Below are 20161 nucleotides of genomic sequence, written 5' to 3'. Positions count from 1 at the left end.
CAGTGGCACGATCTCAACTCACTGCAACTTCCGCCTCCCGGGCTCAAGCAATTCTCCTGCCTCAGCCTCCCAAGTAGTTGGGATTACAGGCACCCGCTACCACACCCAGCTAATTTTTGCATGTTTACTAAAGACAGGGTTTCACCATGTTAGCCAGACTGGTCTCGAACTCCTGACCTCAGGTGATCCACCCCCGCCTCGGCCTCCCAAAATGTTGGGATTACAGGTGTCAGCCACTGCCCCCGGCCCCTGGGCTACTCTTAAAGGCCGTCACATTAGGCAGTGGTGTTGATTTTTAGCCTAGGGTACCCTTCTGAAGATGTGCAGTGGCTGATCTATCAGCTGCCTCTCCACTTCCAGATCCCTTAGGTGTTTCCTAGGGACAAAAAAGTGAGCCAATACCAAATAAAAATCATGGCAAAGAGATTTTCATGGTAGGAACCATTGCTCTTAGAGTTGCTAATTAGCAGGGCAAGATAAGCATGTGCAGCAGGGCAAGATAAGCATGTGCAGCAGGGCTGTGGCTGAGCAGTCTGTGGGAGGGTGTGTCCTGGCCAACAGCAGAAGAATCTGCTGGAATTGCTGGGGGCGTGTGTATGAGTGGGGTCGTGAAGCGCGAAGTGTGCAAGCATGGTGGTGAGGCACACAAGTGTAACAACCTGCTCCAAGTGTCAGATTTAGAGGCGCCACATAGAGTTTCAGATAAGGCAGAGGGCTTTCCCTATGTGAATGCAGGTTGAGGTTGTCCACAGGGGAGGTACTTGGCTGGTCTGACTTGGAGGTTCTACCCAGTGGTTCTTCTTATTGGTTCAGTGGAGGAGGAAGTGACTCTTGACCTCCTAATGTGCAAAGGCCGGTTATACAGGGAGCTCTGGAATAAGCAGACTTCTCAGGGACAGTTCTGGACTGGGTTTGGAGTAAGGCACAAGAAAGGGATAGGGCAGTAGATTTTAATGACCCCAGTGTATTTTGTGAATGAAATCAACACAAGAGTATCAGAAGCAGTCTGAAGGAAAAACAGATGTACAGTCTGGTGAAGAAAGGAGGGGCAGACTGGTCCCATTGCCTTGATAAAGGGCTTGGATGCTGTGCAGTGGGTATGGGAACTGGACTCTTTTTAAAACACTGCCCTCATCGGACGGCTCCCAGGGCCTCTGCCTGGGCAGCAGGAGTGGAAGACACTGCAAAGGAGGTGACTTGCCATACTTTAGGGCCAGCTGTTTTCTGGGGTCCAGGTCAGGGTGAGCTTTTTGCCTTCATTCTGGAATCATCATGGAGAGGGGTTTCTCAATGCAATTGGGGTAGTTCCCCGCTTAACAGAATCACCCCATTGTTCTCACCGCTTTTTGGGAATCAGGGCAGCCAGTGCAGGTTGGCAGTGTAGGACCTCAGTGTGTCTTGTTTACTGAAGGTACACATGTTGTTTTGAAATGCAGGTGAAGCCATATAATGTCTACATCACAGTTGCTTACCCACCAGACACAGACACACCTGGCTTTGCCGAAGAAAACAGAACAAAGGTCAGTATCCTACATGTCCCAATTTGAATCTCTAATGTTTACTGCTTTTCTGATTTTCTTTCTACTCTTCAGCTCATACTCGTTTTCACCAATCAACAATGTTTGTTGGGTAGAGTGCCTAGCTGGTTTCTGATGACCTTGAGATTCTCCAGGCAAATATTCCTTCTTTCCTTCCTCTTTTCCCTCACTTTCTTTTCTTAAAGTTTAAATTTCTACGAGATTTTTTCTCTATAGAGACAGGGCCTCACTCTGCCATCCAGGCTGGAGTGCAGTGATACAATCATGGCTAACTGCATCCTCAAGCTCTCAGGCTCAAGCAATCCTCCTGCCTCAGCCACTTGAGTAGCTGGGCCTACAGGCATGTGCCACCACACCTAGCTAATTTTTAATTTTTTTGTAGAGATGGAGTCTCACTATGTCGCCCAGGCTGGTGTCAAACTCCTGGCCTCAAGTGATCCTCCCTCCTCAGCCTCCCAGGTGCTGAGATTATAGGCATGAGCCATTGTACCCAGCCATTTCCAGCACATTTTTATCAAAGAAGTATGTCACACAGTTTTAGAGTCCAGTATCAATTCTTTGCCTCATCTCTCCCATTCCCAATTCCTACTCCCTAGAGGTAGCCATTTATTTTAACTAACATGTTTATACTGCTTTTTTTTTTTTTTTTAAGATTTAGAAATTATTTATTGACTTTCTACCGTGGAAGATAAAATTTAAGACCAGGCCAGGCACAGTGTGGCTCATGCCTGTAATCCCAGCACTTTGGGAGGCCTAGGCAAGAAGATCACTTGAGGCCAGGAGTTCAAGACCAGCCTGGGCAACATAACGAAACCCTGTCTCTACAAAAAATTTAAAAATTAGCCAGGCATGGTGGCACATGCTTGTAGTTCCAGCTACTCAGGAGGCTGAGGTGGGAGGATCATTTGAGCCAGGGAGGTTGAGGCTGCAGTGAGCCATGATTGTAGTACTGCATTTCGACCTGGGTGACAGAGCGAGAACCAATATCTAAAAAAAAAAAAAATTAAAATTAAAAATAAAAAAATAAAAATTTAAGGCCAGCCATGGTGGCTCACACCTGTAATCCCAGTACTTTGGGAGGCCATGGCAGGAGGATTGATTGAGCCCAGGAGTTCGAGACTAGCCTGGGCAACATAGCAAGACCCTTTCCCTACAAAAAAATAAGCAAAATTAGAATCGTTCCAGCTACTCAGGAGGCTAAGGTGGAAGGATAGTGTATTAGTCCGTTCTTGCATTACTATAAATAAATACCTGAGATTGGGTAATTTACACGTAAAAGAGGTTTAATTTGCTCACAGTTCCACAGGCTGTACAGTCTGCTGCTTCTGGGGAGGCCTCAGGAAACTTACAGTCTTAGGTAAAGGGAAAGCAGGTACGTCTTATGTGGTTGGAGCAGGAGGAAGAGAGAGAGGGGAGGTGCCACACACTTTTAAACAACCAGATCTCGTGAGAACTCACTCAGTATCACGAGAATAGCATGAGGGAAATCCACCCCCATGATCCAGTGACCTCCCACCAGGTCCCTCCTCCAACATTGGGGATTGCAGTTGGACCTGAGATTTGCGTGGGGACACAGATCCGAACCATATCAGATAGTTTGAGCCTAGGACGTCGAGGCTGCAGTGAGCCAAGATTGTGCCACTGCACTCCAGCCTGGGCAACAGAGTAAGACCTTGTTTCAAAACAAAAACATTAAGACTCATATCTGTTCCCCATTCCCTGGGTACTCCTCCCATCTCTTTAGTTAAATCAGGTTTAGTGCTCATATTAATATTATGCACACTTGGACCATTCTATAGTGACATTTCCTTTCTTGCCTTTTCATTTGCTTAGCTTTGTAATTATCTATAACTAATTCAGTCCCAAATTCAAACAGAACTGAGATTCTCCTTTTGATCCATGTGAGCACATTGGATATTCTATTAGTTTCATTCTTTTTTCCTCAGACATTTCTCCTGGGGTCGTCCCCATTCCTGGTCTGTTCTAGTTCTGCCACCCAGCGGTGGTCTCAGGACTTGTCTTCACCTCACACTGCACGTTCCCTTCTCCCCTCCCTTTGACGGAGCCCATGACTCTCACTTTTTTGGTTTTTCTGCTCATTTTGGCGGAGCTATAATATTTTCCACCAATTTTCTGAGAAAGGGCACATCAGAGGTAATATTGTTTTAGAAACGACATGTCTGAAAATGCCTTTATTTTTATTTTAATCTTTTTTGTTTTGAGATGGAGTCTTGCTCTGTCACCCAGGCTGGAGTGCAATGGTGCAATGTTGGCTCACTGCAACCTCTGCCTCCTGGGTTCAAGAGATTCTCGTGCCTCAGCCTCCTGAGTAGCTGGGATTACAGGTGCGTGCCACCAAGCCCGGCTGATTTTTTGTATTTTTTTTTAGTAGAGACGGGGTTTCACCATGTTGGCCAGGCTGGTCTCCCAACTCCTGGCCCACTCTGGCCTCCCAAAGTGCTGGGATTACAGGCATGAGCCACCGTGCCTGGCCATTTTTCTTTATTCTTATGTATTGTTTTGTTAAGTACAGATTTCTAGTTTGGAAATAATGTTTCCTCAGATTTCTGTGGGCATTTATTGATTTCCAGCTTCCAGAATTTCTGTGGAATCCAATGCTATTTTGATTCCCAACCTTGTGTATAGAACCTGTTTTTCCATTTATTTTTGGAAACCTTGTGTCCCTTTTTATCCTTATTTAATGGATTTTGGCATGGAATCTTCTCATTTCATATGCTAGACACTCAAATGAGCCCTTTTATCAACTTTTGTTCTGGGACATTTTATTATATTACTCCTTTTATCACTTCTTTCTTCCCAAAGCATTTCAAGTGTTCATTCTCTCTGGAGCATTTATTATTCAGATTTTTGAACTTTCTGGACTGATCCTCTAATTTCCTTCTATTTTCTCTCATTTTTTTTTTTTTTTAATCTCTTGGGCCTTTTGTTCTCCCTTCTAGTTTTTTATTCGCTTTATCCTTAAACCTTTTTGTTGAAATCTTTATTTCTACTGGGTTACATAAAAATTACTTTAGATCTCTTTTCTCTGAATATTTAAAACAGTTTTTAAAAATAGCTTCTTGCCTTATTTCATGGATTTCATATTTTCTCTTATGTCTAAGGATATTCACTGTGGATGTTTAGCCTTGTTTTTTTGTTGCTGTTGTTTTGTTTGAAAATTTCTTCTACATCTTGTATTATTTATTTCCTCCTACTTTCTTTTTCTCTGTTTTTGTTTTTTCCGGCTTCCTGAAATGTCTGTTGATCCTTGATTGTCCATATTTAAGAGTGATGCACTAAAATGCCAATTGTAAATCTCTAGCTTCTCAGCTGTTTACTATGGGATGATCAGGAGGGGATGCAGCCACTTCATTAGAAGATTCTCATATGCCAGCATCTGCTCACTTTTCTCATGGTTTGATCAGTTTCCCTACTGAGGAATCATGTCTTCTTCTGCCTTTGGGAGAGTAAGACTTGCTGACTGTGTTGTGGGAGCCAAGCAGGGCAGGAGGGCTGGGGAGCTCACCACCTACGTGCCAACTTTTGCTTAATTTTTCTATTTCTACAAAGTGCCTTATAACTACTCTTAGTGGTGAGAATTAAGAATCTGGTTAGTAAACTGCTAATCTTTTGCCATTGTAGAGGAGATGACTTGGGGTCTGATGATTTGAGTCTCCATTGCACTTATCACAGCTTATAACAGAAGCTTCTCATAGCACTTAAAACAGACATATCTTTTATATAAAATGACTACCAGTCGTCCTGAGCTGAATATAAGCTTCACACTTTTTCAATGGACTATTCCCTTTGCCTTGACACATAGTAGTTGCTTTTTTGAGCAAATGAATAGGTGAAGCGGGAAGAAAGGAATTAATCAGAACTTACCACCTTGAACTGTGGCCAATTTTAGTTTTATATATTTTTTTCTCTTTTATACCAATACTTTGTAAATGTGAATCTCTGCAGCATAAAAATTGGCACTTAAACTCCCTAGACTGTATATTTGTAAAAAGATGTTTGTGATTTAGGTTTTTTTCCCCCTATTCTTTTCTCTTTGGCTCTGCTTTTTTAAAAATTACTGCTATTTCAAAGAAGTAAATTTAAGCCAAATGTCCTGTCTTAGACTAAGCAGAGATCTGCTAAGCAGCTTTGCAACATTTGGTATGCAGTCTTTTAGTTTGAAGCCAGAGCTGACAAAGGGTGGTGATTTCCCTGTTAAGGTTTGATTCTGATGTTGATTAAGTTGGGGTTTTTTCAGTAAAATTTTGGGCAGACTTGTTGGGGGTAAATACAATTCTACATTGATGTGTGGGCCCTTTAGGGGGCGCCATAGTACTTTAGAATCTTATGTGTATTTAGTGTGGTTATGCCAGCCTGGGGGTCTGGAAGAATGAATCGTGGCTCCTTCAAAACAGCCTTTCTCTTAAGAAAGGTTCATAAGAAATACTTGATCTTTATGAAATACTTTACTTTCCTATTTTAAGAAAATATAATCTGGTTTTTATTTTCTTTAATTCCTTCAAGCTTATGTGGTAAAGTTTACAGTCTCATGCAGTTTAAGGCTTTTGTTTGACACTTCTAATTGAAATTATTTGACACTTCTAATTGAAACTAACTGAAATAATTTTTGAGCACACATATGCAAGGCATCGCAAAGAAAAACCAAAGATAAATAATTTCTTACAAAAAAGGCCCTGCCCATAAGAAACTTAGGAGGTAAAATGCAAATGCACAAGTAGCTATAATGTGTATTAAAGCAGAAATGTTCACAGAAGAAAGAGAGAGGTTACTGCCAGTTAGGTATTTAGGGAAGGCTTTTTGAGTTAGTTAAGAGTTGAGATGGACCTTTTGAGGAAGAAAAGTCTAAGATTTGGGGTCTGCAGCTTCAGCCTGGTAACTAGCATGCAGCCCATCTAGGGACCACTCAGGGTTGTCTCCTAAGTGGCTCCTTCTCTTTCAGTGTCCTGTGCATTTGCCTCCTCAGCAAGTCCTTTAAGAAGCATCTGCAGTTGTTGAATGGGGGCTGGGTTGCGACCGTCCCTGCCTTGGGCGCCAGGTTCATCCCCAGGGATCAGCCCTCTGCTGACCTGGGAATATGGTCAGAATGGAGTTGCTGGTCTTGGGAGCAGGCTTGCTCTGGACACAGGTCTAGCCTCTACAGAAAAGCACCGTCATTCAGGTGTCCGGCCAGCACTGAGGAGTCAAAGAGGGGGTCTTTCTGAACTTGTATCCAGTGGTGTGTTCTCACTCTAGCTTTGACGGTCCTCAGTGGAGCCAAGACTCCGTATGTTCTAAGAGAATGGCAAAGGCCTCCTTGTCTTGTGTTAGCTACTGGGTAGAATTTTACGTAGTAACTAGGTAGACACTGATTTAGAATCCGGATGGACCTTATTCTAGAAATAGGAATCTGCCCAAAGGTAGAAAATTGGAATTACTTGTAAATCAGGAGGCTGTAAGAATAATTTATTTTCAATGTAATGGGCAATCATGATATTGTTATGTACATGTTTTTCCACTTTTAGCCTTTGGAGACTCGACTTATTTCAGAGACCACATCTGTGTGCAAACCAGAACAGGTGGCCAAACAAATTGTTAAAGATGCCATAGTAAGTAAAATCCTTATTTTCTGTACTATTTGTGTTTGTAGTACTATATTTCTGAAAAGATATTTGTCCAAGGACTTACTTCAAAACATCAATTATTAGAATTTTTTAGTCTGTCACATTTGTCATATCTAATATTGGACTCAACTTTTCTTCTTTTAGACGCTTTATTGACTCCATATTAGTGAGTAGGCTCCTGAAAACTGATTGTATACCTTAACCTTAGGAACAGGTTTACTAGAAGGATGTCTGGAAACACCAGTTCTTTAAAAAGAAAATGAGACTTTCCTATGAGTGTAAACAATATATACTATGTCCCATATACACCTGGCTGCTTTCTCTCCCATTCCTGCTTCCCAGTATCATTTTCCCAAAAGTTAGCTAACGAGAAAGTGCCACCAGCCCCGTGGGCCTGTCCTCCTGTCTTCCCTGTTGATATGTTTTTTAATTCAGAATCAAAAATGGTATTTTAAGAAATGATGTGCTGTTTTGTAGAAGAACAACATATGTGCCTCATGCTTTTTGACAACATTTCTGTTAATGCGGAAAAATACACATTTATGAGGGATGTCTGTAAACCACAGACCCACACTGAATTTGGAAAATCTATAGGACCACTGGAATGAGAGGTGTCAGCACATGGGGGACAGCCTTGAAGTGGCCTAAATGCTGTCACATTAGACTGAACTGAGCAGAATGAGAATAGTGAATTCTGTTGAAATACATACATGTGTGAAGAACTTTGTCCTGAGTGCATTAAAAGGCTCAGGAAGATGGCACAAGTGAGACTTTATTTTTCCTGCTTATCTCGGGTCAAAGCAAATGCATTTGGTGTTTTTTGTTGTTGTTGTTGTTTTGTTTGTTTGTTTGTTTTGAGACGGAGTTTTGCTCTTGTTGCCCAGGCTGGAGTGCAGTGGCACGATCTCGGCTCACTGCAACCTCTGCCTCCTGGGTTTAAGTGATTCTCCTGCCTCGGCCTTCTGAGTAGCTGGGATTACAGGTGCTCACAACCACACCTGGCTAATTTTTTGTATTTGTAGTAGAAATGGGGCTTCACCATGTTGGCCAGGCTGGTCTCGAACTCCTGATTTCGGGTAATCCGCACGCCTCAGCCTCTTGGCCAAAGTGCTGGGATTACAGGCGTGAGCTCCGTGCCCAGCCCATTCAGTGTTTCTAATGATGCTAAATAGCTCTTAGTATTTTGGCAGTATTCATTTAGTTTAGTGGTTTTCAAACTTTTCTTCTCTTGACCACTTTACATTCTTACAAATTGTCAACAACCCCAGAGAACTTTCGTTTATTTACATGGCTATATTTATTGATATTTGCCATATTTGAAATGGAAGCTGTTTGTAATATTTATTGATTCATTAAAAATAACAAAAATGGCTGGGCACAGTGACTTGTGCCTGTAATCCCAACACTTTGGGAGGCCAAGGCGGGTGGATCACCTGAAGTCAGGAGTTCAAGACCAGCCTGACCAATATGATGAAACCCCGTCTCTACTAAAAATACAAAAATTAGTCGGGTGTGGTGACATGCGCCTGTAATCCCAGCTACTTGGGAGGCTGAGACAGGAGAATCGCTTGAACCCAGGAGGTGGAGACTGCAGTGAGCTGAGATTGAGCCATTGTGCTCCAGCCTGGGCAACAAGAGCAAAACTCCGTCTCAAAAAAAAAAAAAAAAGAAAAAATATATATATATCAAGAGCAAAACTCCATATATATATATATATATATATATATATATATATAAAGTCATATATATATAAAGTGACTTTTTTTAAACAAAATTTACTACTTTTCAAAACAAAAGTTCAGTGAGGACAGTGGCATTGGTTCACATTTTCACCAGTTGCTTTAAGGTCTGCATTAACAGCTGGATTCAAATAGCTGCTTCTGCATTCCATCTGTTGTAATAATGTTGTTTTGATGGAAGGATATACAGAAAATCTGGCCTGAGACAGATACGGAGTTGGGAAAGGGAAGACTATTTTACCAGGCTTTTCGGATAATTATGGACATTCTTTTTTGATATCAAACCCAAACTCAACAAATGGTAGTTTCTTAAAGGTTAGTTGCAGTGTGGAATTGGAAACTACATCAATGAATGTTTTGTTCTCTGTTACATTAAATTCCATTGGTCCGTCTTGTACTTTGAATGGATCTTTTAACCATTCATGATTTCGTAACATTATGCATTAGTCATTTGGAAAATATGGGTTGACTGAGTGATCAGAAAAATCGCTTTCATCAATATTACTGCTGATCTTATCAGAAAAGTATGCAGCTGACAGTCTCGTGATGGTGGATACTAGTTTTTCCAAATCTTAATTTTTTCTTGAAGGCTCAGATTTCACATTGATGACACGTGGCCAGTTGTTTTTCCTGAAGTGACACGCTTGCTTGCTCCGCTTTCTGCACATCTGCCACATACCTAAGTCTGAATTACTATAGATTTCCTGTCAATGGTCTTTCATATAAAAATTATGCTCTCCAGCCAGGCACAGTGGCTCACGCCTGTAATCCCAGCACTTTTGGAGGCCGAGGCGGCTGGATCGCTTGAGCTCAGGGGTTTGAGACCAGCCTGGCCAACATGGTGAAACCCCATCTCTACTAAAAATACAAAAATTACCCAGGTGTGGTGGTGCATGCCTGTAATCCCAGCTACTTGGGAGTCTGAGGCAGGAGAATCGCTTGAACCTGGGAGGCAGAGGTTGCAGTGAGCAGAGATCACACCACTGCATTCCAGCCTGGGCCACAGAGTGAGATTCTGTCAAAAATGAATAAATAAACAATACAAATGACACTCCATGAAAGAAGTGGCAGTTTAGCCCTCGACTTCAGCAGCTGCACAAGGACTTTTGTTCCAGGCAGTTGTCCCCCCCTGGAATGCAGTGCCGCGGAAGCGCGTTGGGCGCATTCTCATTTGTCACACAGAGTATTAAGAAGACATGTCCTCGAGGGTTGCCATTGAACAAAATGATGAATTTTCCTGCTTTATCAAGAGGATTTTAAAGCAAAACTGACACTTTTTGATTTTTAAAAGAATTTTAGAACTTGTATTTTCTTTGTGTATTATTTATTACTGCGAGTGCGTGTGGTAGTAGAGGTGACAATGACTCCTAGTACAGTTTGGCAAGAACCCCGTGGTTCTTGCCCATGTCTCTGCAGTTTTGCAGAGGCAAAACTGTATTTTCCATACAACACACTGTGTAAAAGACAATGAAGGTCTTAGTATTATTAGGACAATCATTTGTCCTTGGGGGCCCGCAGGGGTCCATGGACTCACTTGTTGAGAACTGCCATCTGCCAAGGCCGTGCGTCCATTTCTGAGTGCTGATCAATGTTTTGTGACCATTTTATCTCACTTAAAGTGAACGAGCACACTCCACTGTTTCTGATGTGTCCGACTGATTTCTGTCCACATTACTAGGATTCCCTCTTTCTCTTCTTTTTCTTCTCTTTTAGCAAGGAAATTTCAACAGTTCCCTTGGCTCAGATGGGTACATGCTCTCGGCCCTGACCTGTGGGATGGCTCCAGTAACTTCTATTACTGAGGGGCTCCAGCAGGTAAGCTCTGCCTAGGCTAGCAATCAGACAGGCCGATGGACAAGAGAAAAACTGCCTTTCATCAAACCTTGATGAGAAGAGGTTAAGGGAAAACTAAGTAACTTTATTTGAGAATGTATTTTTATGGAGCTATCAACTTTTCCTCTTCCTCCACCAGGAATGAGTAAATAGGTTAAAGATATAACTTCAGGAATTTAGAATGGCAAGAAGTCTTCAGTGCTGGGCCTTGCAGATAGAGAAATAAAACACCGTCTCTGCTGTTGAGGTGTTAACCTGGATTTTCACCTAAGAACCACTGCTCCAATGTGTTTTGAAAATGGAATACTCCTCTAGAGTAAGGGGTGGCCTTGCTTAAAAAAGTACTGGGATATTAGACTAGAAAACCTTTTCTAGGTGAATCAGGTCACACACAGCTAAATTTAGTGAGACACGAATCATGGATTAAACAGTTGCTTCGCTTATAGAATTTCTTATTTTGTCCAAGATACACAGTGTTTCATTGGTGTGCTAGGCACTGTACTTGCTCATGGGGAATCAGATGGAAGGCGACCTCTCCAGCTTCAGGGGCTTACAGTCAAGTGGAATGCACTGACCAAAAAGGTGATAGTAGTCCGGGCGCAGTGGCTCACGCCTGTAATCCCAGCACTTTGAGAGGCTGAGGTGGGTAGATCACTTGAGATCAGGAGTTCGAGACCAGCCTGGCCAAGATGGTGAAACTGTTTCTACTAAAAACACAAAAATTAGCTGGGCATGGTGGCGGACGCCTGTAATCCCAGCTACTCGGGAGGTTGAGGTAGGAGAATTACTTGAACCCGGGAGGTGGAGGTTGCAGTGAGCCGAGATCAAGCCACTGCACTCCAGCCTGGGCTACAAGGGCAAAATTCTGTCTCAAAAAAAAATAAAAGATAGTAGTGCAGTGTAATGAAGTAGGGGTTACAATAGAGGGAATGCTCTGGAAAGACAAAGCCATGGGATAGTTGTTAAGAAGTACTAAATTCTGTGCAGTCAACCACATTCAGACTTATATAAATGACTTCGTTGTTGGTTTTCTTCAGGGTCTTTCCCAAGCCCTCTTTTCTTTTCACTCTGTAATGTACCTACTGTCTTGCCATTCTCTTAGAGGTTGACACTGTGTTAGATGTAAGCTCTTTGAGGGCCAGGCCCACACCTCTTGTTTGCCGTTGTACCCCTAACAGCCAGCGCCTGGCACTTAGTAGGAACTCCAGAATCCCTGAGCTGAACAAATGCATGAATTCTTTTATGTTTTAATTTTTGGGCTGGCGTGGTGGCTCACACCTGGCGTGTTGTCCTGGACTCCCCTGCTTCTGTCCCTCACGTCAGAGATCATTGTCATCCTTGTCACTCTGTTCTTCAAATTCTTCCATTCTCTGCAATTCTGGCAGTGCTTCTGGAGCCCAGGCCTGGGTTGCCGCAGCAGGCCCCCTGCTTGAGTTACACACTTTTTGAGCCAGAGGTTGTAAACGATTCCCATGGGCCTGTGAAGCAGTTTTGTTTGGTCCACCTGGTGTGAGTGTGTGTGTTTAAGATTTTAAAATAGTTTTAAAATTAGGTTTTATATAAAAGGTCCAGATTTCAGACTTTTCTTGGAAAATCAGAAGGTTTAGCTGCACAGAGTCTGCATTCTTACCTGGCAGTCATCAGCAAGCACAGGTGGCAGCTGCTCCTGAGGGAGGAGCACAGTCCCTGCAACCACTATGGTCTGCAACCCCCTGCTCAGGCCCCTTGGATGCGTTTGAATGTACCCTCACATTTTCCACACCAGTTGTTTCTAAACTGCAACTATACATTGCATGAAAACATTCAATGACTCCTTGATACCATCAGGATAAAGCTTTAAAAATTCCATTGCACCTGAGTATGGTGGCTCATGCCTGTAATCTCAGCACTTTGGGAGGCCAAGTCGGGAGGATCGCTTGAGCTCAGGAGTTTGAGATCAGCCTGGCAACATAGTGAGACCCTGTCTCTACAAAAAAATGTAAAAGAAAAGAAAGCCAGGCGTGGTGGTGTGTACCTGTATTCCTAGCAACTGGGAGACTTCTGCTTGAGTCCAGAAGTCTGAAGCTACAGTGAGCTGTGATCATACTCCTGCACTCCAGCCTGGGTGACAGAGCAAGACCCTGTCTCTAAAAAGAATTTAAAAATTAAAAAAATTTCCATCGCATGCCATAAACCACCTGATCTCCTACCCCACGTACCTTTCCAGGCTCTTTTTTTTCTTTCTTTCTTTCTTTACCCATCTTCTTCTTTTTGGAATCTTCTCTGTGTCCTGCCAACTTCTAATCCTTCAGGTCTCACCTTAAATATTGTTTTTTTCCGGAAGATCCAAGGACTGGCTTCAGTGCTCTGAGGGTGTAGGGAAAAAAGCAAAGGGATTTTTCTATTCTCTTTTTTTTTTTTTTTTTGAGACGGAGTCTTGCTCTGTCACCCAGGCTGAAGTGCAGTGGCACGATCTCAGCTCACTGTACGCTCTGCCTCCTGGGTTCACACCATTCTCCTGCCTCAGCCTCCCCAGCAGCTTGGACTACAGGCGCACGCCGCCACACGCGGCTAATTTTTTTGTATTTTTAGTAGAGACGGGGTTTCACCGTGTTAGCCAGGATGGTCTCAATCTCCTGACCTCGTGATCCACCCGCCTCGGCCTCCCAAAGTGCTGGGATTACAGGCGTGAGCCACCGCGCCCGGCCTGATTTTTCCATTCTCTTATGCACGGGGACTCATGCCTATGGTCCCAGCTGCTTGGGAGGATGAGGCAGGATAATCCTTTGAGTTTGGGAGGTCAAAGCTATAGTGAGCCGCATTCATGCCACTGCACTCCATCCTGAGCAACAGGATATCAGTAATCACGGGTCTCAACCCTGAGGCAGTAGTTTCAATTTTCCTTGTCTTTCCAGCCTGAGAATAAGCTCATTGAGGGCAGGGACTGTGTCTCTTACCACAGTGTTCACAGCACCTAGTATAGGGTCTCGCTTTCATGCTCAGAACATAAATTGCAAACCAAAAAAGCCTTGATTGTAGTTTGGCTATTTGAGATGCTGCAGTGGGTCTTTTTAAAGCTATTATAACCCTAAGACTGCAAGCAATATATATTTTGTTCTGCTTATGGTTTGAATTTATTAATTGGACAAATATTTTGTTATGTATCTGGGCTGTCCAGCGGTGCAGAACACACACATTCTGTTCTCACAGCTTACTGACATTTACAGAGTTTTCATTATATTCATCCTTAGAGCAGACTAGAAGATTTGTCTTAGAAACTGTTTGTTAGAGACCTAGGTACCTTGAAATAGTCTTGTACCGTTGGATGCACTAAAAGCTCTCTCTTTATCTTGCAGGTGGTCACCATGGGCCTTTTCCGCACTATTGCTTTGTTTTACCTTGGAAGTTTTGACAGCATAGTTCGTCGCTGCATGATGCAGAGAGAAAAATCTGAAAATGCAGACAAAACTGCCTAATCTTCTTACCCCTTGGAAGAAGACTGTTTCCAAATAATTTGAACAGCTTGCTGCTAAATGGGACCCAATTTTTGGCCTATAGACACTTATATATTGTTTTCGAATATGCCAGATTGGACCAGTGCTCTTCAGAAATGTGGCTGCAAGCAAGGGGCTAGAAGTTCACCTCCTGACAATATTATTAATACTATGCAAATATGGAATAGGAGACCATTTGATTTTCTAGGCTTTGTGGTAGAGAGGTGAAGGTATGAGAATTAATAGCATGTAAACAAGGTAAAGAACAGGATTCCAGAATGATCGTTAAATTTTTTTCTATTTATTCTTTTTTGCCCCCCTAGAGATTAAGTCCAGAAATGTACTTTCTGGCACATAAAGAAATCTTGAGGACTTTGTTTAAACCTTCCATAAAAAAACAATTTTCGGTTTCTAGGGTTCTCTCTCTCTCTCTGTCTCTGTCTCTCTGTCTCTCTCTCTTTCTTTCTTTCTTTCTTTGTGTATTTTATTCAAGATGAGTTGGACCCATTGCCAGTGAGTCTGAATGTCACTGACAGCCCTGTGTTGTGCTCAGGACTCACTCTGCTGCTGGTGGAAACTCATGGCTTCTCTCTCTCTTTGATCCCATAAAGCTACGAGGGGGACGGGAGAGGGCAGTGCAATGGGAGGTAAAGAGATATTTTCCAGTAGGAAAAGCAATGCTTTCTTGTCTTTAGACTCAAATGCTTAGGGAACGTTTCATTTCTCATTCATGGGGAAAGGCAGCCTCCTTAAATGTTTTCTGAAGAGCAGTAAAATCTAGAAGCTTAAGAATTTACAGTTCCTTCAATAACCATGATGACCTGAAGTTCACCTATCCCATTTTAGCATCTACTTGTTTTTCCCATCTCTTCCTTTCCAATTTTGCTTATACTGCTGTAATATTTTTGTAAAAAAAAAAAAAAGGAAAAAAAAGACCAGCTAAAATTTTCGACTTGACTTTTTAACTTAATTCATGAATTAATTAAAGCAAATGAAAAAATTAAAAAGTGTGACTTTTTCTCGGAGCATATATGTAGCTTTTAGGAAAGGCTGATGATGGTATAAAGTTTGCTCATTAAGAAAAAAAGACAAGGCTGATTTTGAAGAGAGTTGCTTTTGAAATAAAATGATCACCTGTTCTTTATGTGACTCTCCCACTGAACCTGCAGACATTATTTTTATACCACATGCTAAGGAAGCCCAGTCATCTAACTCTGTAGCCCTGGAAACCCTCTTGGCCCCTGAATGTTGTTTCCAGGTTATAGGATCTGTGTTCATTAGTGGATTTTGACAGCAAGTGCCTCTGATGAGTTTTAGCCAACATTCCCCGTTGCATCCTGCTCATTGTTCACACTCCTCTGACTTGAGGAGAGCTGCCTTCACCTTGATCTTGTAACCTGTCTTCCTTGCATATACGGTAGCACATTCCAGATCACTTCGGTGAGAAAAGACCTCTGTTTTTGAAGAGGAAACTTTCTTAAATTGTAAAATAAAACTTAAAAAACATAAAAACTCTATACAAGCATTGAAGACCTAAAAATTATAGCATACCTTTTTTTGCTCTTGAGTTTTTGAAGCTCTTGACTTTAAATGACTTAACTTTTTAAAAAATAAGATGTTTTATGGCTTTAACCCATGTTTTTATTAAGATCTGAGAATAGCCTATTTTAAACACTGATAGATACAGAAGAAATTATTATTTAATATATAAATTGCTTGGAATGATTTCATTGCAGCTTGTAAGGATCGGTTGATGCCAGAATGGTTTCATAAATCTTTCAGTCTTACAGAGCCAAAGTTTGCAGATTATATTGAGTTGCATTGTGCAGCTGCTAAAATGGAATCATAGCTTTTTATAATTTGCAGAAAACAACTGCATTAATGTCTGGATGTTTCTCAGTTTTATTCTTTTCTCATAAATGTTCCTCGAATGTTGGCACCTTCTACTGCTGATCTATATTAGAATCTAGTCCAAGAAAGTGTCTGATTTAATAACATTAAATAGTTATTTCAATATATTTTTTCAAATTATCCTCATAGAACCTGTTGCCTCCAGTGAGATGGTAATCTACTACCCGAATAAATTTAAGAGCACCTGTTGAGAGCCTCTGTTTTGCGGTAGAAGACAATTGTCCCTATCCCAATTTCCACTGAAATATGAGAGCAGATTTGTAGAGACCATCATGTCAGAGAAGAAATTTCCTTGTCAGAGATGTTAAAGAGCTACAGTCCCTTAGCAAAAAAACTTTGAAATCCAAGTTGGTTTGTGTTTTTCTAAATTTGATACCGTAATTCATTTGGCAGCAAAATCTGACTTGAACTGATGTGAGAGTGTTGTACTTTATATTTATGCTACTTCATTGTGACTTAATTTTCCCTGAAGAAATATCCATGGATTTGATTATAGGTTTTCCCTTAGATGCTGTGGAGGTGTTTTGTAATATTCAAAATATGTCCATATTGCCTTTTTAAAACCCCAAAGATTATGAATTCTGAAACACATCCAGCCCAGCGGGTTTTGGATAAGGGATTGTAGGCATTTAAGCAGCCTCACGTAATGGGCTGACTTCATCCAAAACATGAAAATATTACAAGGCAAATTCTATTTTTTATATTTTTTGGTTCAATGCTTGAACAACTTGTTTTTCTGCTGGGGGAAGAAAAAAAGAACCAACCTGAGTGTGATTGTTACGGAAACTAATGACTTGGTTTTTAAAGGATCACATTGATTCAACACCTTCTATTGGACCCAGAAGTGCGTAAATATTACCTATGGCAGTAAACGTTTAATTATCAATAAGTTTAAATGTTGGCCTTCTGTATGTAGCCAAGAACAGCTCATTTTGTGAATTTCAGTTTTTAAGTGGCTGCTTTTTGATTTGGTTGTATTATTTTATTATAATGTATTTGTAAGTATATTAAAAAATTAACATTGAGCCATAAAAATCCCCAAATATGTTCAAGGACTTCATAATTGAAAAATATATAGAAAACAATCCTTACTTCTTTTTACAAAAACAAAATCATGGGAATTATTCTTTTCTATATATTTAGTTATAAATCTTTCTCTGGGCCGGGCGCAGTGGCTCACGCCAGTAATCCCAGCACTTTGGGAGGCTGAGACGGGCGAATCACGAGGTCAGGAGTTCGAGACCAGCCTGGCCAACATGGTGAAACCCCGTCTCTACTGAAAATACAAAAAATTAGCTGGACACGGTGGCAGGTGCCTGTGTGTGGCGGGCGCCAGCTACTCAGGAGGCTGAGGCAGGAGAATCGCTTGAACCCAGGAGGCAGAGGTTGCAGTGAGCCAAGATTGCGCCACTGCACTCCAGCCTAGGTGACAGTGCGAGACTCTGTCTCAAAAAAAAAAAAAAAAGAAAAAAAACTTTATCTGGATCTGTTAAACCATATATTATTGATCATTGCAAGTTAAATTTTGAGAGATTGTTTGTAGTATTTAGGTGATGAAAACATTTGGTAATATTGCTTCGGTTCAAAGAATTTTATGTCTTTATCTTTCTAGAAGAAAGCAATTATATATATATTTTTGCTAAATTACATAAACGTTTAATTACATCATGTTCTAATTTAAACATGTATTACTCACTTGAGGCCACTTTTAAATATTCATACTCTTTGACATAAGATGCTTTGTATATTTCTCATTTCTTTTAGTTCTTAGTAAGTCAGCTTTAAAAAGTACCTGCCAACCAGAACCTTCCATATTCTGGACTAAATCTTGCTCTTCGGATTATACTTCAGTGCAGTAACTGGATTTGCAATTTTGAAGGGGACATAGTAGCTATTATATTTTACACTTGCTTGATGTGATAACTCTAAAGACTTTTTAATTGATAAAAGCGCACATGGCTATTTTGATACACAAAGTTGTGTTTGCTACTTTAGAAGCTTTTGTGGCAGAATTGTAATCTAATTTTCGTACCTTGTATTTCTGAATCACAACAAAAAAATAAATGGGGAACAAGACTTACAGATTTGCAAACTTATTTATCTAGAAATTTGTGTTTTTTAAGAGACCATTTGGGCATGGGCAAAACATAAATGTTTTCTATAATGTTATCCTGACTTTGCATCCTAAGCATTTCACCAGGACTGATTTTTATCATTTTTTAGGAAGTAATATTTATGGAGTAAATACTTGGTATTCTGAGCTATTGTGTCAAGTAGGTTCTGTTTGTATCACTATGATGTGGGATATACGAGTAAAAGTTTAAGAAATGTGAATTTAGCAAAATTTCTTAAACAAGTACGTTTTCTATACAAATATATTTCTCATACTTTAAACGAAAACCTGATATTCCAACCATGTAATATCTCCCAGATCCTGATGGGCAGCAAATTATACAAGACTGATATGGAAACGAACATGCCTCGGTATTTATCAGTTCGTAAACAGAAAGGTTTTGGAACATTGAGAAGAGATTTCTTGGACATCGTGGTTTGCAAGCTTAATCTTTCTTTACATCTGAGCAATTTATATACATAAATGGCATGTGATATTATATCTGTAATTTTTGTTTGGATATTTAAAGGACAAAATTATGTGTTTTGTTTGTTTGTTTGTTTGTTTGTGATGGAGTCTTGCCCTGTCGCCAGGCTGGAGCGTAGTGGCATGATCTTGGCTCACTGCAACCTCCGACTCCCTGGTTCAAGCAATTGTCCTGCCTCAGCCTCCTGAGTAGCTGGGATTACAGGCACGCGCCCCCACGCCCAGCTAATTTTTGTATTTTTAGTAGAGACGGGGTTTCACCATGTTAGCCAGGCTGGTCTTGAACTCCTGACCTGGTGATCTGCCCGCCTTGGCCTCTCAAAGTGCTGGGATTACAGGCGTGAGCCACCACGCCCAACCCAAAATTATGTTTTGATTTCTGTTACACTCCTGATTTTATAACCTCCATTTTGCCTCATCCATCATATATTTGTTGGGTACCAATGATGAGCTTGGTATCAGGTGCTGGGGATACAATTCTATATCAACAACTTGTTCCTTCCTCATGGCAATTACTTTTCTTGTTTCTTCACCTTCTCCCATCCTTCATCCCTCAGATGGCTCTGCTATATCCTTACAAGTCTCTTAGACAAAGAGGAACCATTCCCTGTTTTCTTCTTTGGCTTGGAGCCTCTGAATTTTAGGCTTCAAATCTTTGTATGCTAAGCACTGTTCTAAGCTGGAAAGACTCCAAGGAAAAATAGGATCCCTGCCCTCGAATAGTTTATAATCTAGTGAGAAGGATATATGCTAGAGATTACACTGATCTGAGAATAGCGGTGATTAAGATAACATAACCAACACTGAAAACAGGTACCAGTCACTTGTGAGTGCTTTACATGTATTAACTCAATGAAATCACAAGCTAACCCCAAGAACAGTACTACTTATATTTCCATGTTATAAATGTGGGAACAGGCACTGAAAGCTTAAATACTTGGCTCAAGGTCACAGCTACTCAATGGTGAAGCCAGGATGAGAATCTTGATTCTGATTTTTAGGCATCTAGCCCTGTACTAAATGTCTTCTAGCAGCACAGAAGGAATGTTAAGACGGCCCAGAAACAGCAGGGATGGCTTTACAGCGGAGGAAATTCTTCAGCCAAAACTAAAGAATTTGTCAGGTGAAAAAGCTGGGTACCATTCAGGGAGACCGGCAGATGTGCAAAAGCAAAAGACGTGAGAGACCTTGGCATATTCCAGAAATCACAAAAAGTGGATATAGTTGCAAGAAGGGAAAAGGAAGAGATGAGGGGTAGGGAGGGGGGTGGCAAAGGATTGGGCCAGATCATGCCATGTGAAGAGTTAAGATTTTTAGGTTTTCAAGAACTTTGAGTGGAAATATGAAATAGCCAGATTTTAGCTTTAGAGAGGTCACGGTAGCCCTTGAAACTCAGTTCTAATATTGCTGAGTCTTTAGGTCTTGGGGTCAATGATCCTCATTAGTT

The 20161-nt window shown here is 41.2% G+C and overlaps 1 protein-coding gene across 3 annotated transcripts in view; it reads left to right on the top strand.

Annotated features, from left to right (window-relative positions):
• Positions 1 to 18195, top strand: part of KDSR (3-ketodihydrosphingosine reductase) — a 40861-nt gene extending 22666 nt beyond the window's left edge. For 2 of the 3 annotated variants that reach the window (XM_004059502.5, XM_063699285.1), the window contains 4 exons: positions 1437 to 1520; positions 7061 to 7144; positions 10612 to 10713; positions 14067 to 18195. In XM_004059502.5, coding sequence (XP_004059550.1) covers positions 1437 to 1520; positions 7061 to 7144; positions 10612 to 10713; positions 14067 to 14186 — 390 coding nt within the window. In that variant the 3' untranslated portion in view covers positions 14187 to 18195. The remainder of the gene's footprint in view (positions 1 to 1436; positions 1521 to 7060; positions 7145 to 10611; positions 10714 to 14066) is intronic. The other variant, XM_055368747.2, reaches the window with a different exon arrangement.
• The last annotated feature ends 1966 nt before the right edge of the window (positions 18196 to 20161 follow it).

Source organism: Gorilla gorilla, chromosome 17 (genome assembly GCF_029281585.2).
Source record: "Gorilla gorilla gorilla isolate KB3781 chromosome 17, NHGRI_mGorGor1-v2.1_pri, whole genome shotgun sequence".
Lineage (NCBI taxonomy): Eukaryota > Metazoa > Chordata > Mammalia > Primates > Hominidae > Gorilla > Gorilla gorilla.
This window is presented reverse-complemented; position numbering and strand designations above follow the sequence as displayed.